Source organism: Aplidium turbinatum, chromosome 3 (assembly GCF_918807975.1).
Source record: "Aplidium turbinatum chromosome 3, kaAplTurb1.1, whole genome shotgun sequence".
NCBI classification, from domain to species: domain Eukaryota; kingdom Metazoa; phylum Chordata; class Ascidiacea; order Aplousobranchia; family Polyclinidae; genus Aplidium; species Aplidium turbinatum.
Genome location: NC_137474.1, coordinates 13118837 through 13143861, shown reverse-complemented (window position 1 = coordinate 13143861; position 25025 = coordinate 13118837). Strand labels below are relative to the sequence as shown.

Below are 25025 nucleotides of genomic sequence, written 5' to 3'. Positions count from 1 at the left end.
AACAGAGAATTGAAATATTTTGGTCTGTTAAACTTGCAATAAAGATGAAATGGCAGAGAACGGAAAGAGTAATGAGGAAAAAAAATCACATTGAGATTAGTTTTTCAAAGGAGATTTCTAACTTTCGTGTACAACGAAGAAGACAAGTGGTGTGTTTTCTATGATGGATGTTTGCAGATCTGAAATCAGTTGAGAAAGGTCGCCCTTGGGCTTGACTCGGCTTTTGTAATGATTTTTTACATCTTTCTTCGCTTTTCATCTTTTTATGCCGTGTCACAAATTCCTGATGTTTCGGTGATTTCATATTTTCTTGCTCAATGACACACTGTGGTATGCCGCAGCAATCTACATTTCTACTTACGGTTAAATTCAATTATTGACTACTGACTACCGTGTTGTTCTATATAATCAGGGGGGAATATATTTATAGATGGATCGCAACAAATTTCAAGAATAAAAATTTCATCCGAAATAGTTGACAGAAATTGGGCGCATTTCGAAATCTACAAGCGACATTTGTGAACCGACTTGTTATTACGCAGATCTACATGTCAAAATGTCCTGAAATATCGATTGCAAATGTTAAATAGTGATTTTAGGTTGACATTATTTCCTGATGTTTTTCACTAATCAAAGATCAATGAGCTATATGGCCAATTTCTGTGTTGGTAAAATCTCAATTGACAAACTGCTGCATTTATTACGTTGTATTAACCATACTTCTCATAACCATAAGTTACAAAAGAGAATTTGTGACTGGAGTGTTTTCAGTATGAAATATAAACGATTTAGAAGAATAGGTTTTGGGTTTTGTGTTACATTTTCACAACATCGCTAGGCGATATTGCAATGTTATGAGAATGTTCTTTGTTGACAGCATTCTGAAGAGCTTCTCAGAAAATAAAATTCAAAATAATTCAAGTGTCTTGTTTTGCTTTTTTGGAAATTGAGACCAAAAAGTTATTATTTTCTTGTAAGACAACCGTCCCATTATAGCTGACACCAAAAAGTCTGAAATTGAGGGTAAGCCATATTTACATTGCCTCGCTCTACGTCTTGTTAGTTGAAGAGAATTCTTGATTAATATTTGAATAAAGTATTTATAGTTGAAACAGCAAACTTTATCTAAACAGCTAAAAATAAGAGGTTTGTCAAGTGCTGAAACAAAAACGAGTTCATTTTGACTCGAATATACACAAAAAGGCTTTTACTTGAATACGTAGTCATCTTTTTGCCAGCTCTGCATGTGTTTAAAATCGTGTCGTAAAATTGGGACAATAATTACACCTTTTAGCTGTTTGGTGCCAATGTTTACTTAAGAGTTGGCAGCGGTTTGTAATCGGAATGGAAATGTATTGAGTTTATTATTATTATTATCATGCTAAGGACGTGCGTCTCTCAGAGATTGCTTGGTATTTTGCTTCAGCATTGCTAACTCTAACCAGAAAATCAGTCTGGTTACATTTACTTAACGTCTACAGACGTTGAATCCATGTAAAAAAGGGCTGGCTTGCTGACAGGGATTTTCTGTGCATCCAATCTCTAGAACATCATGAGTGCAGTCCAGCTGGGTGTTAAACACCGTCCTGCCGATTTCGAGTAATTTGCATTACTTCTGCGCCACGCAACTCTTTTTTCAAATTTTGGCTTTGCTTTTTTTGTTCTGGATAAATTTGAATCGATAATAATTGTTTGGTACCGTATTTAACTTTCGTTTTGTTTATGATTCATTTTGCTTGGTTTTCTAACAAATGTTAATCCTTTTTTTCTGAACTATCAATGATTGGTTGCGTGGCGCCAGATTTTCGTGATTTTGTAATATCCAATATAAATTATCAATTCCTGGCCGCCTTTAGTCGCAGTAGAACAAACATATTTCCTCAGTCCAAGGCAATTATTATATTTATCAGTTTAGAAACAGAGCAAAAACAACGTGGGCTCATGGCTTTTGTAAAAGATCTAGTTCTTGCTGTAAAACACGTTGAAACATGCAACGCCACAGTTTGATACGCACGCTCATTCATGTTACCCTTCCGCAGCGTATAAATAACGTTGGATTACATCACCATGTGCTTGTTTTCTGCAGCGCAATATCGGGAGCAGGTTTTGCAAAGTTGCTTCCTAAACTAATATTTTTTTGATTGGCGTCAAATTTTCGTTTCCTCGTAACAGGCGATGCAAGAAATTCGATGCACGAAAGCTGTTCGTGTATAAGCATATGGCAAGCTGGTTTAATTTAGACCGCCCAAATCCTTTTTCCAGCGATTTTGTTATTTTAATGCTTGCAAGAAATTGCGAAAACATGTTGCTAAAAAAACAGCGCCCCACAGTTATCTTTTCTGTATATTATTCACGTTTCTCCTCAAAACTGCATTACTAGATGTTGTTTTGATGTAACTTAACCACAATTTTTGCCGGATATGGATTGCCGTGTGCTCAAAATCGCCCTTAATTGTACATTGCTACCTATGTATAATATCATGTACGCCAATTTTAAGTACCTCTCCAGCGATTTGAGTTGTTTTGACAAAAAAGCGTGTATCGTGTCACATTTTTCCATTTTCGAGTGGAAAGAAAACGTTGAAGTTCTTCCCTGTTTGTCGTTTTAAACATTTTAATTTAACCTACACTGTTTTGCATTGTTACTTCGTCTAAAAACGGTAAAGCACGCTTTAGATTTTGCTGTATTGGAGTTCTTTGTAGCCGCACTACTTGAAAAAATTTTAAAACTTTTTCAACAGCTGCAGAAAAGCAACGTGGTCTTGTTACAACTTGTTAAGATAGCTACAAAAACTGCAACAGAAGTCTGTATTTAGAAGAGATTGATTTTTTTGTCATATTTCAGACGTGAGTGGAGAGGAAGTGCTAAGAATTTGCGTGGTTCTACCGCTTAATATCAAGACAAAATCAAGAAAGAACAGAAGCTCTTCACAAGCTATTAGCAAGGCTAGATATTAAACCTGTTTTGAAAGTTTTTTTTTTTTTATAGAAAGATTGTTGAAAGCTTTCTGACATAATTCAGATCATCAAAACACTGACATATAAAGGATCAATGACCAATAAAGAACATGAGGGCGTAACTGTACCGAGGGCAATCCGCTTCACCCCCTGAAAAGGAAAATAGTGTAACGTAGCCTCTTGTGCGTCAAGTAACTACACTTGTATCAAGATGTTGTCAGGAGAACTTTTTTTCAGATATGTTTGGCTCATCCCCCTGAAACATATGTGAAGGTTACGCTGCTGTCACAGAGATTGAAGTCAATTGAAATTCATAGCCGGATTGATTTGTGGTAAAGGGGCTTAACACTTTGATTTTTTTAAATATATTCCTCAAGCAGAGAGCATAGCAAAGTTTTTATTTTTTTTAAATTTACCACAAAAAAATCTCTTCTCTGAAGGCATGGTTTTCGAAACAAAAACCTTAACTTATTTAAAATGTGTTTCAATCTATAATCAAGATTGAGAAAACGTAACTTAGGACCATTTCGCAAAAAAAATAGTTCCATTTTCAACTAAAATCTTAAAGTTCCATGCCGCTTGTGTTTTTCTTACGTTTTCTGCGTAAAAGTATTGAAATGTGTTTATCTAATCCAGTGTTTCCCAAACTTTTTTTAATAGCGCCCCCCTGGACAACGAACAGAGTATCAAACGCCCCCTCGACAAAAAAAAAGTAAAACCAAAGTTGTTTTCCATTCATTACAACTTAAAGTCCAACTCTAATGAGACAGATGAGGTTGGTGCAATGTCATCAGCCTCTTGATATCGGGTTCCAGTTTGGATAGGAGCAATCTTAAGTCTCCCCGTCTAACTTTGTCAAGACGGTTTCTTTTGTTATCCAGAAGCATTGTCATGGCACTGCAAGCACGCTCCACCAAGTATAGGCTGAGAAAGGCTATGATAAACACTTTGACCCGATTCCACACGTGAGGGTATTTCTCTTTGATTTGGTTCTGCAGCCATAACGATTGATGCGAGATATTAAACTTCGGTTTGAGTGCAAAATCGCTTTGCAGTGTTATCAGTTCCTTCTCAAGAATTCCATGTTCAGAAATATCACAGAATGGGTCGATTATCCAGTCAGGGATTTCTAAATGGAATACATCCTGGAATCGAACTCCCATGTCTTTGTGTACTTCTTGAAGATGATTGCTTTACGTCTCTACATCAACATCAGATATGCCTTTGTCACTGGTATCAAGTTGATGCAAGCTTGAGATTTGGAAAAAGTTTCGTCTATCTAAATTTCTCTGATACAACACGAGCTAATTACTGAAACCAGACAGTGCCGATTTTACTTTGATTAGATTTACTTCGTTACCCAGAAGGGATACATTTAATTCATGAAATTTGGAAAATATGTGGCACGAAACAGCTTAATACGCTTTCAGGATTTTGCTCTATTTCGGTACCACAAACCTAAGTTGTTTCTGGTAGAACACAATGGTCGACTTTCCTTCGCTGAGCAACCAAACATCGGGAGCTCTCACTCTCGCATGTTGCCTTCAACGTCGACTAAAGGGCGTGAGGACTAGTCACCCTCCCCCGCACTGGTAACCCCCGACGTTCAGAACAACGCAAGACACTCTACCTTTGCGTGTCTCGGGCAAACCCAGCCCTCAGACACTAGTGGGATGTTATGAATCAGCTTAATCCGCTTTCGGGATTTAGCTCTATTTCGGTACCACAAACCTAAGTTGTTTCTGGTAGAACACAAGGGTCGACTTGCCTTCGCTGAGAAACCCAACATATAAGGAGCTCCCACTCTCGCATGTAAGGCAAAGTCGACCAAAGGTCGTGAGGACAATAGTCACCCTCTCCCGTAAATATGTCTGACAAGCAGGCGATATCATTTATCACAACCAGAAGGCGATTAGCAAGATCAGGGTGACAACTCTGTAGAAATTCCACGAGAGTTTCAAACAGCGAATGAAATCGTGCAAGGCAATTTTCCTTGAAAAGCCATCGTAGTCTACTTCGGTGTGAAGTAGTAAGCACTCAAAAGATTGGATTTGCGTAATCGCAGTCCTTCAAAGTAAGTCATGCGTTACGACCCAACAAACTTGTAAGGTACTGCGAAGCGACGTTGCCAACATAATTGCATGATAACAAAATGCTTTGCGATCCTCTTGTAAATGCCCCGATTTACTCTCAGCGCCCCCCAATCGCCCACTTTATAGCCAGCGCCCTCTTCATGGTTGCAAACGCCCCCAGGGGGGCGCTGGCGCCCACTTTGGGAACCACTGATCTAATCGGTTACCATGTAAAAGTTTGTGTTTAAAATTAGAATACATTCGACCACGCCATGAAACGAAACTTGGAAACCGCTGCGTCACCTCGTTTCTGGGTGTCTGCTGCTTTGAGACTACACAAGTCCTGACAACTCAAACGCTGCAGTTGCCAACGATATGAAATGCGTTGATTTTTTTGTATTTTGCCTGTTTCTTCGTTTCTGTAATAATCTAATCTTGGGCTGCTTAAATTGAGCTAGGAAAATTAGTCATTTTTTTACATTGTTTTAACGTCGCGAGACATCGAAACGACGAAGAAATGTAAATTTTTTGCTTACTGGGATTTACTTGTGATCGGGATCTTTATCAGTAGAACAGCAAATAATCTCTCATTTATTGTTTTCATGAGAAAGTTCAATTGAGGAAACACAAACTAATATCTCATAATAAATCTGGGCTTTTCATAGTAGGCAGTCTAAGTACTTTCTATGCTTTGGTTTGTCACTTGTTTCCTTCTAATGACTGGCACTATTTTGATAGGTGAAGCAACTGAAGCATGCCATAGGTGAAACATACAAAAGACCGTGCGTCCTATTCCTTTGATTTCATGACGTTAAAAAAGAATCTTCACAAATAATGTTTTGATGACCTTTGCTTTCTATGCATTTTCTAAACATGCTTGTTTGGTTGTTGCCAGCAATAAGACCGTAAGAGATGGTTGTTTGTTGGTAACACGTATGTTGAGGTCTGAATAGCCTTAAAGCTCCATGTGTTCAAAATGGTGGTGCATTTTTTAATTTTTGACACTTTTACTCTACAAGATATGTTGGGACGATCCGACGATCCAAGTGGCTTTTGCTTTAAGATACGAAGTTTGTTATAAACTAAGAATATGTGGAATTTATGAATCGCCCAAATGTTTTTCTGAATTTTTTTTCAGTCTTTTATTGTCGTCCATCAAGCCTACAGCCACCAACCAGAAAAGTTTTTTGATGCGTCAAATACGTACATTTTAGCCTTTGACATACACACTTGCACAGGCATCCAAAACCAGCATATTTTTTGCCTGTAGAATTTTTTTCAAATTTGTGGTTTACGACCTTCGTAAACCTTTGTCCTTTAAGTGCTGGATAATAAACTACATAGTTTTCCTGTTCAGTTGCACTGTTCTTCATTTTACTTCTATTCATTCGGAAAAGTTTTAAGTCTGTGTTTTTATGGCGGTTCCATTTCAACGGCTATAAATATTAAAAGGGCTTGTTTTTCCTTTAAATTATCTCTCAGAATTTGACTTTTTGTTATTTTACGGCCAACTATGCCAACTGTTCTTGTTCGAGTTTTTTCCGTTATGTTCTTTGCTTTTGGTCAATCATTAAAATGTGACGGTCACGTGACAAAAATTCATGCTCTTTTGCGCAATTTAAAGAAAAAAAATTAACTTTCAGTCCCTTGCGATTTAATTTTTGTTCTCTCTCTTTTTTAGTTTCTCGTTTTTCGTCGTGTTTGCCCGTCATAAATTATTAGCCAGTCCACGGTCCAACGTACTTATCTCACAATTTTGTAAATTTTTTTACGACACAAAAACTTTGGACTCGTTGAGTGTCTTTCGTGCTATAATATTTGCTCTTTCATTCAATTATAGCAAAGGTAACCAACAAGTTATTTTCTGAGCAGCTTTTTAGGGCGTGTCGTAATTTTCTCAGTTTGTTTTGTCAAGTTTGATCGTTTCTGTCTGGTCAGAAATTTATCAAGTAAGCTTGTGTCAATTTTCTATTAGACGCTAAAACGTAATAGCAGGAAATCAGGGATTTCGTGTTTGGATGATAGACTTTTCTTGTATGACTTTTCAGTAAAAAACATGATTTTTTGTGATAAAAATCAACACGAATTTTTCTCTAATCACCGCTTGAAAACTTAAAATTTTCAATTATATCGTGACCATTATTAATTAATTCGCCACTGGAACAGGCACCGTTTACCACAAAATATCACAGTGATGCTTTTTACTAAATTGGAGTCTCTTTCATGACGTGCTATTCTAACCAATTATTTTTTTTCTATGACGAAATCTATCAACGCCTTTCTGTAGGGAGAACTAAGATAATTCAGATGATAGCTCAACCAGTGATACCCATATCATTAGCTTGTACAGCTGTTTCTTTCGACAAAGCTGGAGGTTTGTACACCTTAAATATTTCACAGCATAGGTAAAAGGAACGGCTACACTAAAGTTTACAGCAAATCATTTGGTAAAGGATCACCTATACTTTAGATCAGGGAAAAGCGATGTATAAATTGTACTTTAGTTCAAAGCAATGGATAAAAGTTTGGAAAGGTTTGAACAGAAATTAGAAGTTGAAAATGCGCTATGACGTCACGCTCAGCGACAGAAAAGTGAGGTTGAGCTCCAAAATTTATACCATGCAAGTATAACAATGATTCGGTGTCACTGCTACTCATTCGTTTTAAATCCAAAAATTGCTCAAAGTGTAGTTTGAAGCCACAAAAGAATAAACAAATTTTGTCATACTTTCATTAAATCGGTGTGCAAATGCAAACTGTCAAATATTGACCTTTTTTTTTCTGCTGAGAAAGCAAATTGTTTTTTTTTCAATCTTGTGCAAAAATGAAGTTGAACATTCCCAAGAGAATGTTGCAATCGTCGGCCTCATTACAACTTTGTTTAGTCAGCCACAAGTAAGCAACCAGTGACTAAAATTTTCGAAATTCTTTGCCCAGGTCTCATAAGAAAACATATTTTCGTATAGTTCGCGACATTACTCGATCAAACAAACTCCAGGTCGCGTTGCTCAAGGTTCGTCAACATCAATTCTACGTGTTTTAGTTTTTGTATTAGTCTTGTAAAATACAACCAACAGCTTGAATATGAAATTCCATGTACAGTGTTAGACCTGTAACGTAAAATACAAATGTGACAATTTAATCCATTTTGTTTATTGCTCTCATGTGTGTATAACTCATTACTGCATTTTTGCCTTGAACATTGTGTGATACAACCTTCGTGTGGTCATTTTCAGACACTGAGATGCTGCAAATTGTCAAATGTTTTCACCCAGCAAAAGTTCACGTAGAAGAACTGTAGCTGGCTGACCTACGAACACATTTTGTCACCGTCATGTAGGAGTGCATATATCAGGGACATAAATACATAAGGAAATTTGGAAGGATTTTAATCCGTTTTTATTGGAAAAAAAGCTTTAGCATATTGTTGCATTTCTAAGCTCCTTTCAGTGCTATGATATATTATGTACTGTAAGCTTAATGGTTTACCTCTGAGATGCTTTTTTCGGCTGGTTCTGTGACCTCACATAAAACACTAAACTACCAACAACTTTTACTAAATTTCGATTGCAAAGACATCTTCTTCTTCATCGTGTGAGCCTCTTGGGCCGAGGCTCTATCCTTTTACCACCCCAGATTCACGATGTTCCCGGACTCACTGGAAGACTACTAGAGAGCAACCAGTGTTTGGTTTTATCACCCAGGACGCACAGACCTTCCACTCCATTAGGTGGCTTGAAGATGGTACAGTCGTTGATGATGTGACCTGCGAACTGCTTTTCAGCACCACAATCACAGGGGGAGGAGGATAAGGTCGTTCCCCATTAATGCATGATTGAGCGGAAAATCCGACGCCCGTGCGAAGATGGTTGAGGCGCACCCACGCCTGTCTGAAATGTCAGGCCGATGGGGCGTGTGTCGGTTTTGATGATAAAGAATGGAATCTGGTGGTACTTGACTTCCATTGAGAGTTCCATTTATGGTTCGCCCAATTATCCGCAGAGATGTCTTATTCATCAGCTTCGTTGATCAGAAGTTGAGCGGCTAGCACGAATGGGTGTCTTGATTTCAGTCGACGGGGGTGCTCGTTTGGAGGAGCAGAGACCTTGGAGTAAAGAAGCTGGTTGGGCTCTAAGAGACAGAGAGGCTTCTTCGCGACGAAGCTCAGCAGGTTGGATGCCAGCAAGAATGGGGATATTGTCCAATGATGTGGGACGCTGGGATCCGGTCAATTGTGCGCAGGGTGTTGTTTATGGTAGTGTCGATGTTGTGGCAGTGAGTACTGCGCTATAAAAACAGGTGAATTGTACTCTGTTACTGTATCGATCAAAAGAGCTATACAGACCTCCTCATGATACGAAAGGCCTACTTTCCATTGACGATGACACCCAGCAGTGACTAACGGACGGGTGCCCTGATATTTCGCGACAATACGCGAGAAGAAGAATGGATCGAGATTCTGGTGCTACGGCTCCTGGAAAATCTGTCTGTGCCGTTGATTGCATCAGTAGGAAAGATCCAACAGCTTTACATCCAGTCCGCTAATGCAAGAATACCTGGCTGTGTGCGTTTGAACAACGCACTTCAAGAATAAGCATTTCATTGAACTCAACGTAGTCAGTAAAGTAGGTCACTCCTAACTACAAGAACAAACTTCACAAAATCAGTCTCAATGACAGGGTTACATCAATGGCTTAAAATCTTTAAAAGCCTGAGAAACTATCGACTTATAAAATACTTTTCCTGTTTGAAGAAATTTGTTCTATGATGATGCATTGCCGTCTTGTGTGATAAAACTTGAATATTTTGTGCTATCAAAGGTTGCAAAGTAAAATTGCAATGATTTCGAAATCATCTATTGCATTCCAATTGCACGATTTGACTTTTTTCAGCCTTGAAAGCGTCATTTGTAACATCTGTTTCTTTATGTTTTCATAAGAACAAGCTCCAGCAGACAAACAAAAACCGAAACTGTTATGTGGACTTGCGGATGACTTGCCCACAAAAATGAGTAAGTAGCAACGCATTTGCCTGATGGAACCAAAGGATTATTATATTTTAACACCAGGAAATCATAGCGGTGTGGTACACTAGCCATTCAACATTTTCTGTTAGCGGCAGTCCGATTTTTTATATTGTATGAGCATGAAAAGCGGATATTACAAATTTAATTGAAGTCAGATTTCAAAACACAAGTATTCAAAACCGATGTAAATTTAGATATCTACTGTACCTACTAGATGAAAACCTGTCCGTTGAATCTCCGTTTACAAATATTGAATAGATAAGAGGCTTTGCATGATCTAAACGTTTTTTTTTATGTTAACTAATGCGTTTCTCATATTGCGTGGGTAATTGACAACGCAGTTATGTGCCAGTTGCGCCCGATATTACACTGCAGTAATCTGCTTCAAGCGGAAACGAAATTACCTACAGTTTTATGCAGCTTATCCTTTTAAAGCAAGCAGTGTAGCATTGAGATTCATGGCTTTCAAACCATGCTACAGGATTTTTCAAAATTGTGGTTGCTTGCTATTATGCCAAGTTTCCCCTGGGACTTCCTGGTATGTTTTTTAGGCTTAGGCGTATACTTTTGCTGTGTTACACCAAATTGAAAGTCATGTTTATGCGGGAAGTTCAGTTCAAATGGAGGTTTATGATCTAAACGACTGCTTGGACATAGATGTCTTCTGCAGAGCCACGTGCTAAACTAAATCTGTACCACCCCTTACTTGAGGAGTTGACAGGTATGACGTTCAAACTTTTTTGCCGCAATAACCTTTTGTTAGAAGACAGTTGGAAATCTTCTGGATCAGCATCAATCTACAAGGTATGAAGAAGTACCTAAAAACGAAACACTTAAGAGTTGCCACTTTCTGCAAAGAAATGAATAAGTTGTAAGGTAGGCCGATGTACAAAGGAACCTTTTACTAGCACCTAATAAACTGCACAGTGCACACGATGCAATCTCAGAGTCTCCTGAGATAGTTACTTTTCTATTTTATCTAGAAATTTATTTACTCAGTAGTAGGTTGGAAAATAAATGAAAACAGTCAGCTTCACTAACATAATGTACTGCTATTAAATCCTTTGCTATTTCAAATGTGGCTTCTTCATTGGTCTTATTCAAATAGAATAGGTTATGACGACCAATTTCGTTGTAATTGATTTAGCTTCTCGCCACCAACACATCTTTACTGTTTTGTTATTGTCATTAACAGCTGGTAAAAGTTTTTTTACGATAGAAATTTGACGTTGATGGGACATTGATTTGTCGTCAAAGTACGTGTTTTTGGTTTTGTCATTAACAGTCATGCAGCTTGAGGTGCAAACGAGGTTACTTCAAATTAGTATGATTGCTTTTTTATGGCAGCACCAGCTGTTGCAAGTTTTTTAAGCCTCAGTCTAAAAATATTGTCAGCACACCGTTGTTCAAATTGGGCCTTTTACAAATATTTGCCAATGTTTTGTCGTTCCCTCTGCTTGGGAAGTAATATTTCCACTTATTTAAACATCAAACTTTTAAGTATTTACAATAAGCCAGCTTTTTTGGTGTTATTCCGTTAACTTTAGTTTGCGTGCGCCATGGTCTGTTTGTTTAAACGAATTACTAGAAAATGTGTCATTTTTGTCATTAGTACACAACAGTATGTTTCGGTTGTGCCAACTGTCAGCTAACGAGGTGGTTGAAACAGAATTTTTTGTTTAATTCAAATAAAGCAAAATTTTATATGCGTCAAAACCTAGTGCGTCGTCCAAGTGATTTGACTTTTACATTTTGGCAATAGAAAAATTTTGAGTTGATATCACACAAAATCGTGTCTTTGTTTCTGCATTTTATTTGACGTCTGAAAAAAAGCCATTCACACACACCACATAGCCAGTCCTAAAGAGACGTACTAGTCAGAGGTTCGATGGGCGAAAAAAGACAAAAGATTGATGCTTGATGACAGCTTGATCCTACAATTTGTGTTGTATTACATTACTTTGATGTTGAATAATAGTTTTTGGCTTTCTTATTTAGCTTTTCAGTTTTCAAGGACGTGTTGGGAAAATTATAAAGAGTTGCGCAATGTAGGCCTAAATCAGCTTGTAGATGCTTGACAAGGGATAGACCCATAGCTGAAAATATTTGCATGTTTTTTTTTTTATCTTATTGTGCGTTTTCTTGGATTTGTTCAAACTTTAAAGGTTTCACCGAAATCTAATTTGTTAAAGCTGTTTTTTTTTAACATCTGCAATACTGCTAATGGTTTTGGTGATTAACAGATTTTTACAGTTGAAGGTCTTAGATCTTTCTTTTCCTTTCACACCATTCGTCCAATGTGCATTTAGATTTTGTTGACGTTCAATATGCGTCAAGGTAACATCATGAACTGACCATATTTGGACCGCAACAGAACTGGAAATCATCACCACTTTACTTGAAGAGCCTACTGACAAACGGCTTAAAATCGATTTTTGCCGAAAAAGTCATCAGTGAAAAGCAGCAAGGCACATCTTCTTCGTCGCAAGTCAACCTTGTTTTGAGTTGGGCCGTGTTCGGAGTCCCGGCATTTGAAATCGATTTTTTTTTCTTTGAAAGAAAGCTTTGTTTTTAACCAAATTACGATTTATGGACAAATTACGACCAAGAGAATTCAAAACCTCTTTGCCACTTCAAGTTCTCCCATTTTTTTTCTGTCGCGTTGACGAACTGATAGAAATCAAGAAAATCTTGCCTGTTGCCAATCGAATATATCGAAAAAATTCCATTAAAATGTTTTTGTGGCCGGCGCAGCGGAATCTCTCACATTTTCTGTCAGATTTTCACTCAGATTGTAATTTGATATTCAGTTTAGCATTCTAATCTCCATTTCAACTTTTTATATGTTTTTATGAAAAAAAAATCCTTTTCATATCGATCTACAAGATTGTGCGTGTTTGACTGCTTGACAGTATAATATGGCAAAAGCATTGCAATCAATAGGTTGGTTTTAATTTTTCCTGTAAACTGCTTGCTTTGTTGCAGTCGGACAGTTTAGTTAATCCAGTTTCCATAAATCGATCACTGTTGATCTCGATGATGGGACAGTTTACTTTGCATTGTTTCAACATCCAAAAACATTTACACACCAAACTGTTGTTGTTGGGAAGGATTCAGTGTATTAACAGTTTATGTAAAGTTTGGTTTTTAGTCATTCTTCCGTTTTATGAGTTTGTGAAAGCAGTTTCACAGAGCAACCCACGTATGGGTCAGTCTCATGGCAATTAGTTCTTTGGGAAAAGCTTTTGCACAACTTCAAGGTTTTATCCAAAACTTGTCTCCTTTAAATTGAAGGTCAACTTCATTTTCTGGGGAAAAGCCATAGCGAGAATGTTTTGCCAAGATGAATTGTTAACTTTACACAAATTATATTTTCAATTTTGAAACATTTTAATAAAAAGTGTTGCCATCAGTTGATAATCAAGTTAAAAATAAATGAAACATCGTGATGGTTCCTCTTGAATGTTTACCGGAATTTGGAAGCTAGTTTTTATTCATGCAAAGTGGTAGTTTAGTTGTATGTCAACAAAGAATACAGTATTCTACTTTTAAGAAGGTGACGCGGTTTTGCTGTATATCGATTACACACCTTGATTATATATACTATTCCTCTCGAGGAATCAAAGCGAAACCTGCGAGAAAAGTGATTATGTAACCGTGGTTTTACAACTTTTTCTAATTGTTCTGAACCTAGACGCTCTTTCGGCATTCTTACCTTATTTTAACCTATTTCTTTTTATTGTTGCGTGAAATGTTTCAACCAACTTTTCGTTCATACTCTGCAGGGTTGCAGTTTTGCTCTGAATGAATGCAATCTTCAACCAGATTAAACCATTGGATATGTTTATGTTTTTATTTGAATAATTACAATACACTTTTTATCATTTCATCAAGACATTTGCAAAATATGAATCTAAAGCCAGAGTTGCTGCGAAGTATTCATCCGCTTCTGGAATAGGAATTTTAGCTCTGCGATAAAATAAAAAAGACTTTAAACAATATTGTGCGGATTATGTTAAGTCTTTTTTATAAATTGCGTTTCTCGTAATCCGGTTTGCTTAAGAAGTTTCAAGAGCAAAATTTTCATCTCTTTTCTTTCAATATTAATCAATTGCTGGGAACGGTTAGGACAGGTTTGGGAAAATAAAAGAGAAAGAAAATTGAGATGTGGAAATGAAGGTTATCCAAAAACGAAGAAACCTCGTTTGTAAATTGAAATTTTAATGAGCATCCACGAGTTTTTCGAAATTTTTGCGACCTTTTTCGCTGGCAAAATGGTTTTTGTCTCGCAGTTGAAAACTAAAGGTTAAAAAACTTTGATGTTGCATCTGTGTTAAGTAACGTCAATGTGAATTTTATGGACATTATTTAAGCCGATTGTAAAAAGGGTGCAGAAAATTTAACTGAAATTTTAATGAGAGACTTTTGTTGCTATTCAGGGCAAGAAGTTAAAGCAACTTTTGTCTTCAATCGGCTTTTATAAGAAAAGCTCAATAGAAAAAAACATTTTCGTACAGCCGACTGCTCTTATCTTGTTTGACCTAAAAAATGCAGTAAATGTTTTTTTGAGAGAAGCCAAAGGTTTTAGGGCCAAAACAATAGAGAAAATTGATTTTGTAACAAATATTTCACTGCTTTTCACGATCTTGAAAGATATTTTGTTTGTTTGTCTCAAACGCTGCTTTTGAAGTCTCGTATCCAGCAAGCTGAAAATTTACAAAATAAAGAAAAACACAAATGGAAGGTTTGCTACTGCCTAAAGTCTTGGATGTTGAGATTTTTAAAGCCTAACATTTAGTAACTTCCAGTAAAGCGTGCACAAAGCTATTTAGCAACAACAGTGCTCTTTCATAGAACTGAATAGCTTTTTGTCAGTCAGGATTCCAGAAAGCGAATTTAAGCAGTTATCTTTTGACTATTTTGCTCGTCAAAATATGATTGTTTTTTTTTTTTTTTTTTTTTTTTTTTCAATGATTTGAAATGAGTGAAGCGTTTCCAGTTGCTCTATTGATTGTGAGGTCACATTGTACGTTTATGACGAAATCGTTGAATTTTCCCAAAAGGCTTCACGATAATGGGCTTTTCTTTAAATGCTTTTCAGGACAGTTTTATTCAATAAAGCCACAGGACGAAAAACGGTGAAATTTGATCTCGATCTATAGAAAAAAAACCGACAGACTCAGGTTTTTCATTCTTTCTTCACAGAAGCAGTTTATTTTAAACGGTTGGTATCGATTTCTCAGGACATTCGAAAAGTCAAAATAATGGTGTAGTTTCAAAAAAGAAAGTTTGGTATTTTTACGTTAATTCACGGATAAAAGACAATTCATCAATGATAACCCATGGAATAGCACCAAAAGTAAATTACTTTTTTTTTCTGTTGTTTTTGTAAGTTCATTTTCATAATTTATGCCGCTAACCGCAAAACGCTACCAGTTTTTAGTGCTGTTGAATTAGTTAAGATCTTTTTCATATTTTTATGAGCTTCTAAACCAGTTAGTTTTCGAAAGGAACATCTAAAAAAAGCAGGGAAGGTAGGTTGAAGTTTTCAAGTGCATTTGTTTCTGCCGTTTACTGCATCAGAAATACCCTAAGGTAATTTTTCAAACAGAAAAGAAAAAACATAATAGAAAAACTAAATTTTTTAGACGATTTTTATGGTTATATGATACCTTCAGAAGTTATAAATCAGATAAGATGATAAAATACGACAGAGTTATCAAAATTTTAGTGTTTTTTATTACCAAACTTGTTTTCTCTGAGTTGACCGAGATGCTTCTCCAGCCTGGTTTGTTTTTGCTGAGTGCTCGCTCCATTTGGTCAAAGCAACAGTAAATTTCACACACTCCGCTGGTTGGAGTACAATTGGGCTACTATCTGTAAAAGACTCGATTTAGCATTTTATGGAAGCATCATTTGAAAATGAAACCAAAGACGTTATCTGTGTGTGTGTAAATGTGTGATTTCTCTTTCAATATTCTTGTTCTCATGATTAAAGTGCAACTTTATTTGGCAAAATATGATCGGTTAAGGCGTTGACAAATGTATTCCTCGTGAGAAAACTATCTTATCTAACTAACTGGGAGTTGGATTTTTGACCAATTTTTCGTGTTGAAACTTTCCCAGAAGTGCATTGCTTTCAAAACGATCAACTCTTTTTTAGGAAGGAAAGCATAGATATCGAATGGTGTCAATTGAGTCGATAACGTATAAAACAAGGATATAATTTTACTGCCGAATAAGCAGGGATTTTTTTCACGTGACTGTTTGAGCTGCAAAAGTTTACTTTTCGCTTCAAACACCGCAAGGTTTCCTCATTAGTTACTGATTCCAGTCCTAGTGTAAGCTTGTTATCAAATCGACTGATTTTGGTGAGATGAACAACTTATTAATGACAACGGAGAAAGGTAAACTGCAACCAGAAGTATGGAACCTGTAGTAACGATGAAACCTGGAATATGATAAAAATGAAGTGAAGTGATAAAAATCACACGTTCCATGACCAGTTTTGTGATTTTTATGTCTATCAGTTTTCTTATCTCATTAGTGGAATACTGATGCCACCCAGGCAGTAAATATGACGACGTTGTATCAATGAAAATACTGTCGTATTTTTCTCTATGTCAAACGAAATCATTTCCGTTTTATCTTTTAAAACACAAAACGGCAATTTGTTAAGTCATGGCGTTATCGAAGGCAGGAATTTGTCGGACATTCTAAAGTGTTTGTCGCGATTAAAAGACAAAATAATGGAAAAAGTACTTGGAATAATCAGTGAAGATCTTTCGCGCACACAGAAAATGTCACTGAAACTTCATATGACCAGCAACTTACAGTGAGTACAAGCAGAAGCCCAAGTTAATGGCAAATACAAGAAGCGATGATAACTCAAAAAAGACGAGCTATTAGCCCTTGCATGTTCGCAGATAAGTGTTCAGACTTATTCAGCTGTTTATTGAGCATGCACCGTTTTATTTGCCGTCTCTTTATCTAAGAGTGAGGCTAATTTTAGCTTAGAATTACTAGCAGCTGTTGCTGTTTTCTGTCACATGAAGGAAAAAGGTTTAAACTCCCAAAGCGTTCTGAGCAATTACGCAAGTTTTTCAATATTGCTAACTGAAATATGACTGTTTTCTCTTTGACTTGAGAAAGCAACATTTGTGTTTAAGTGCTTGTAGAGAATTTTCAGCTGTTAGCTACCAACTGCTGTTTGTCGACTTTAAACAAAGTAGCCTATTTGTAACGAAGGGAAATTCTTCGAATGAAAAAATAACTCGTTTAATCTAAGGTTTAGTAAGTATGGAAAATTAGATGTAGGTATGTTTTTAAAGTAGCAGCAAATTTAGTCATCTAGTTTAGTTGAAGTTGAAAGATTTTTGAAATTGGAAATCAAAGAGACACGTAGGCTACCATTCATTTTCTTCAAATCATTTTGACCGCGGTTAAAAAAGTCATATTTTAAAATCTCAGGTTCTTTTATTCTTAAAATAGCAAGTCTTGCGGAAACCGTACATTATGGACAATTGAGAAGATTTTCTCCAAAAAAAGTTTAGACAAGCCCATTTTTATTGATGCGTCAGACGAGAATTTTTCAGTTTAGAGTTTTTTGTTGTCTCACAGCGATAAAAAACATCGTGAGGTTAGAGAAAATTTAAGTGCATATTACGGCAAGGGTAAGTTTGCGTTGTAAAGGGCATACTTTGGCTGATGAAGCTGAAAATTCTTGTATATATTTAGTTGTGAGGTAGCCTGCTTTAGTTTTAAGTGAGTGTGCCCACTTCAGTGAAAGTTCTATACTTTCCTCAACCAAAACAAAAAAATTTCAAAGCGCAAAAATGTGGAATTACTTCTACTAGTGTGCTAACAAACGTGATAATCTGGCTGTTGTCTCTATAGCTATAACCACGTTTTTTAGCCGCCGCATTATTATCCAGAAAAAACAAAGTATCCTAAATAACTAAAATTTTAAGAATGGAGAAATTATTTCGTAAAAACAAATAAAAAATTATTTTCACACTTCCATCTAACCACGTTTTTGATAAATTTTATCTTTGTCACAAAAACGCTGATGTGTAGTGTGAAAAGTAACGAATTGCATTACGCTAACAAACCGATTATGCCTTTAGTGCTGCATGATATAGCTGAAATGCCATTTTTATATTTTGTTTACAAGTACATAAATGCATTTCCAGCTGCAGATCAATTTCTTTGGCTAGGTATTATTTTCCAATGTCTGATATTGGTTGCACCGTATTCTATGGATAAGGGCAAACTTTGTTGATGTGGAAAGCAGGCAAAGGCTAATATTTTCATCTATTTCAAATCGGATAAAACAGCAAGCATTTCATCCAATTATTGAAACTTTACAGAAAGAATAAACGTTCAAAGCAATTTCACCACTGTGCTTTTTACTTTTGTAATCGGACCAGTGTGATTAATACGAGGCATGAGACTTTTCGTACAATGCCGTTGTTTCTTTTACGGTTTAATTTTGAACATATAATTGGTTTTGGAGAGAAATGAGAATTTCTTTGTTTTCTTTTTTCTTCAAAATTGACGAGTTGATGCGAATTTTCGGTCCTTCGTGCGGAAAAAAAATGAGCTGTCGTAAAACTCGACACAGAACCTTTTGTATTTTTACGTTCTTTCTGCGTCCAACTATTTTTAATCGATAAAAAGATGAACACTTTTGTCCGCTCAAAACTCAGTTTTGTACTCAGGCGCTCTTGGTATCACAAGTGGCTCTTTTGTCAGAAATTTTCTGTGCGGTGCATATTCATTTGCCTTTTGCTGTAATTCTAATTTATCGATTTCTTATTTGACTTGGCGAATGACGAGTTTTTGCCAAACTTATTATTCTCGTTTCTAGCAGCGATTTCTTAGTTTAGCAGGGTGTGTTTTCTTTGTACAGCACACATTAGCCTTTTTTCTTCAGTTACTCAAAAAGCCGTAAACCAGTAAAATCACTAAATTCTGCGACAATGAAAAACTCGGATTGAGAGAAAAAAGTGTTTTTGCTTTGTTGCGACTTATTCGTCGCCTGGTGAGGTATTATCTAGTTTTATGGACAGTCCACAATGTGTTGCAATATATTATTTGCTAGTGGGCGTTGCCAAAAGTGAGTTAGACGAGTTTTAATGATGAGAAATTTTTGATGGCAGTTTCATTACGATATTCTCAGACTTTTGGCTACAAAAAAAGGAGAATTTTATTAAAAAAGTCAGAAACTCACTTGAATTCATAGTTTGACTGATTTACTTGCTGCAAGGGCTGGACACAGAATACTAACGATGCGTTAGTTTAACAAAAGGTGCTATCTGGAAAAGTTTGCCATTTTTTGTTGTGGTTAAGCGAAATGTTGAAACGATGTGAAAAATATATAGTTTCACGATCTGGATTAGGTTTCCTCAGGGAGTTACCACGGCAGCTGAACAAAATTGTTAATTTCCTCTTTTAGAATGTTAAGTTCCTGCTTTGCACTGAAAACATTATGTACAGTGCTTTTTCCGTGAAATCACCATTTCCCTGTAATCCTGAGTTTCACAGCTCACATAGCAGCCGTGTTTCTGTAAGGTTAATGCTACACCTAAAAAGACTGTTTCTAATCGAATTGACTTTTTCAGGCCTGTTATTGAGTCAAGTTTGCACTTTTGCGTAAAGTGGTACCATACTCAATACAATAAACCTAATTTGTTTTAAGAAAATTCAAATCATTTTGTCTCAACCGAGAAGCGACCAAGACAAACCCTCTTCCTTCGGAACATTGAGCAGTACGGCACCTTTGCTGGGTATTTTGTCATGAGCACGACCTGGCATATTTTGCTACTGCCAAAGATATGAATTATTTTTACATTTAATCACGCCCACCAAGACATACTGCATGATTTGCTACATTCTGCAAGTTTTGCCAACTTTTATTTACTGTCTGAAAACAGTTGTCTAAACATCTTATTTTTACATCATTTTACTGTTTTTTCCAGGTAACTCAATTGGTTTCACATCACCAGACTTTTGAAAATAAAGAAAAATTTGATTTACAAAATTTCGGTCAGACTGTTAGACGCTTGCTCACAGTCTGGTTGAATGTACTTAACTAAAGCAAAATTAGTTGTTAATCATTCAAAAGTTTACTTCATTAAACCATGAAAACATATAAACTTTTGAAAATTTCAATCAGACACCAACAGTCGTAAAAATCCGCAAAATTTGACAAATCAGGCCGCATCTTCAGGTAGTCAGGATTCAATCAATCAACGTGTAGTTTATTCACTTCCTCAATAACCTTCTTGCTTGCTTGAATGACCTTTCTTGACAAATTAAGCACTGCTTTTGTGTCAAAACTGAAACAATACAAAAAAAACAGCAGTTTCTGAAGAGATTAGCAACATCAGTGACAATTCCATTGCAACGTTAAATAAAACTCTGGCGAAATTTGTCTTTATAAGCATTAATTTCAAGTCAGCGTAAATCCAACTTTATTTGCAAGACTTCAATAAAGATTTGATTGTAAACAGCCAGACAGCAAAACCCGTCATTTTTACATTGATTCAACATCGGCAGACGTTGAATCAATGAAAAAATGACGGCTTTTGTTTGTCAACATATATTTGTTTTAAATCGCTTTGCGTCTTGTACTGTATACTGATACGATTTTAGAAAGGCGTATTATTTTGTGAAATAGAACCTAAAGATTTCGGATCTCATTTTACGACTTAACCAATTTTTTATTTAGTTTTGAGCAGTTTGCCTTGTTGAATAGAAGTCTATTTAGTCGATTTTGTCAAAAGTTTCAGACTGGCGTTGTTGAACAGACGTAAAAATATGCAAAAGGTTAACCTGAGTTTTTGTGACGCATCTTAATTTCAGGAAAAATAATCCGAAAATCGCTTCATAACCAACGTAAAGAGATAAAAACCTATTTCCGTGACGTCACACTTGATAAATCACGCGCTGCGACGCTGTTAACAAACTCAGGATAAATTCCACTTCATGTTTTACATGAGATTTGCTTGTTTTCTTAAATATGTGGGCTGATTTTTCCATTAATTTGACTAAATAGCCTCTGCCCAAAGGTTTCTTATCAAAAAAACCAACAGAGTCGATTCAGAAACAGTTTTTTTTTCTGCTGTTGATTTTTCTTTCTGCTCAGAACAGGATTTCAGTTGTACGCCTTTGAATGGTTAGGAAATGTACTAGTGACTTCTGTTGTTCGACAACGACTTTCAGTTTGTGAGGAATGTGTTGATATAAGTTTATTGAGGTTAAATTGTACAATGTCCTTGACTTTTAAATCTTCCTGCGCGACAATTTTGTTAATCTTGATCTTCGCTGCTGCAAAGATAATGATTCCTAAAATACTGGTAGCTATCTTCGTTTAACCTTTAAACACCTTGGACAGCATTTAATCAACAACAGAAAGCACAGATTTTCAATGTTTTATCGAAGACATATTTTCTTCCTGGATTTAAACCTCTCACCGTGGTAGCCCTAAGAAGCATCTTTGCACCGTTTTATTGTTTTTTTGTTCTGCATTAGGTTTTGATCAGGTCAGAACTGAAAAACTTTTCTTTTTTTTTGTCACGCAGGGTTTGCAGCTCACCCCTCGACGTTTCAGTGAAATATTATTGTTAGTGTTTTGTTGGACTGCGTAACACAAGCTTTGGGTGTGATTTGTTGTCACTAGTGCAGTACTTACTTTTTTCAAATTTATCTAGCTTGTGTTATACAGTATCTCTCAATAGATTATTATAGTGACTTTGTTCTTTTGATTATGCACAACTAAAACTGGAAGCAAGATTCTCTATTGGGAAGTCGCTAAATACAGGTCTGGTTATCTTTACGTGAATTTGATGCGAAAAAGGCGTAAATTGGACTTAGATTTTTATCATTTGCAGGACTGTTATTAATCACAGGTCATAGCAGGAAACAGGCGGTGGTGCTGTGGAATATACGCAAATTTTCATCACAGCACAAATAACGCCAGCTGAAGCGTTATGGTTTCTGAAAAAAACTGGAATAAAAGTATAATATAGAGTGGGCAAGCCTGGTTCATCTTCGATTCAAACAACTTTTTAGGTTTGCAGCCTGCACAAAAACAGAAAACACACAAAAAATGTGAAATACGTCTGAGTGGAAATTGTGACATTCAAATTGTTTTTGTTGTTGAGATTTTAATCATTGATGCGATGCTTTGATATCGACAAGCGTCCTGAGAAATGATGCCCATCAAGCACTGGAATACACAGGAATTTAAGGTTTAAAACTTGATCCGTAGGGATGAAACTTGTTCTGTCATATTTGATGTTATTTTACACGAAAAGGAACAAAACCTTTCGAAAGACCCCCGAAACCTTTTTTTCTTTGTGCAAGTTTTTATAAAATTTTTATAAAAAGTTTCCAATTTACTTTTTGAAAATATTTATAAGTTATATGGCGTAGGCAAAAAGCGCCATAAACAAATCATTTTTCAGACAGCAAAACTTGCCATCTTTGCATGGGAAGCTTTTGTTAAAAAGGAAGTCTTTGCTGACTCGGTTATTTTAGAAGGGTGACTAGTTTTGAGAATAAGTTATTTGACAACCATTGATCATACATTAGCATTTTCTTTGCATTCTATTTTCACGTTTCCTCACTGTGACTCGCACGATTTTTGACATCCTCATGCAAAATTATTTTCCATTCAATTCCACTTTTCGCAGCGCTATTTTCCATGAAAACAAGGCTTCTTGGTTAGACGTCGATTTTATGTAACCAGAACGTCGAAATGACATAAAACGAAACGATTTCCTTATTGCACCCAGAGCAGGCGGCTTTATTTTCAATCCAACTTATGGCAATTTGTATCCCATTACGTTTTCCTGTGATGGATTTAAGAAGACGTACTCGTCAGAAATTGAATGGATTTTGAAGATTTCACGCGAAATGGATCACGATAAGTACGCCAGGCGGGCAATTGTGGGATTGATAAACTTCCTATTTCTGAACGTGCAGTACATATGCAATATGTTGTGGCACTACTCCAATTAGGTGAGTTTTATTTGCCAACAATACTTCTTGCCCTTTTTTGCGTATTTCAAATGCTTAGATACCATAGATTAACGTGATAATAATACAAGGTTTGGTCGTCTATTAGCCCGTTCTTTGGCTTATTATTGTTACTCCTGGATGACAAATATTTCTCTTACGTCATATCCGCTTAGAAAACATATCCTTATACACACAGAAGATATTACCAGTTTAGACAAAATGCTAGCCGGCGGAAGGCAATAAAATAATTGCTTAACGTTTTTCAGTGCCTAGTAGAAAACAGTTCAGCGAAGTTTAGGTTCAAATGACTTCATGCAAAAGCTGACTTTTAAAGCTTTAACTCTTTGCAGTGCTGATGTAATGTAATTTCATATCACTTACAAGAAAACTTGTTTCAATTTTAAAAAGGGAAGTTTTTTGTCAGAAAGATTTTCTATTTCTTCCTCTCAAGGTAATAGTTTACAGCCTCATTTTAATAGCATTGTCAAGATCATGGTGTCAAGCAAGGGAACATTTTATGGCCAATTTAAAAAGTTGTCCTTATCACTGACCTACCGAAAAAAAAGTGCAGTTATAAAAGTAGACTTAAAACGTTTAGGATACCTATATAGCATCAAGAAAGGTATGCACTAAACCAGGAAAAAAAGAGGTTCAAATGTTTCATTTTTTTGTATCAATTTACAGTCAGTTTGCGTTGTATCAGCTTAAAATACCAAGATTTGCTTCTGAAGTCATCAACAACAGGATGATGTTGAAGGGCTCATAAATTTTCTTATTATTTTTTACTGAGGAAATTTGTAGCGAAGTCAGGAAGCAGATTGCTGTGATGATTAATGGTTTAGCTTGTCGAAAATGCAAGTTTAGGCTCTCCGAATTAGGATTTCGGAAATGTACACCAGGCTAAAAGATGCGTGTTTTGAGTCTCAAAATAGAGGGCCACTATTGCTTCAGCAGAAAGGTTCTGATGATAGTTTATCCTTTTGACCCTTCTTTTTTTCACTGTATCTGCCAATCTTTTGGGATTGTGGCAAATTTTGAGAAAGTCGTGTCATGTTTTTTTCACATGGTGAGCTCGTTGGTGGAAAAAAACATGTTTTTACGTTAATTATGTAACACCAGACATTACATCAACAGAAACAGGTTGCAGGTTGTTAACAAGTATTGGAATCAACATATTTTACGCTCTCAAAGGCGGAACTTACTGCTCTTTCGTGAAAAATCGTGTCTAAACTGAATGTTATAATTTTCGCACGAAATTCTTTCTAAAAAATTGTGTTGTCTTAGTTCCGTTCCATGACTACGTCACTACGCCTTCTATTTTCTCTTATCCAGTGAATTTTAGGGAGAATCACTTTTTCATTTCGTATAAAACGCTGGCAATAGAAATAGTTGAAAGCGGATAGGATGTTTTCTCAGATGTATGGACTATTGAATAGATATGTAATCTATAGACTTAATTAGACTCTTTTCTATACCAAGCAATTGAGTTGGTACACAAATGCTATTCAAGGCTAAGTCATTTTTATTCGTTTTTCTTAATTTAGAGCTTCAGCATATCACTTTTGCTTGATCGAGGGGTTGCGTTTTATTTAATGACAGGCTACTGCAGACAGAAACAACTATGCACTATCCAAAATGCGTATTTCTATATATTTTCTATAAAGATATGCTGTTTGTGTTATTAAGGGCAGGTAATGCGATTTGTAATTGTAGGAGTTAATCTATTAGTCTTTCACAAGGTCCATCATGTTGACCCCACGGTCGCCCCTGGTTCAATTTATTTCGCCATCAACTTCAGCATGGTTTACATCGCTGACGCAGGCCGCAGGGTTTTCTGAGAAAATGTTTATTTTAATGATCAAGTAATTATGAGGACATGCAAATACCTTACTGACTGGATAGTTTATGGCTTTTTGTCTTGGCAAAACACGTTCTGTATGAAA

General features: G+C 36.1%; 1 protein-coding gene across 1 annotated transcript; it reads right to left on the bottom strand.

Moving 5' to 3' along the window:
• Positions 1 to 3716: 3716 nt before the first annotated feature.
• Positions 3717 to 4121, bottom strand: LOC145766562 (SCAN domain-containing protein 3-like). The gene has a single exon (XM_082578281.1). It carries the CDS (start codon positions 4119 to 4121, stop codon positions 3717 to 3719), a length of 405 nt encoding a protein of 134 aa, XP_082434407.1.
• Between the last annotated feature and the right edge of the window lie 20904 nt (positions 4122 to 25025).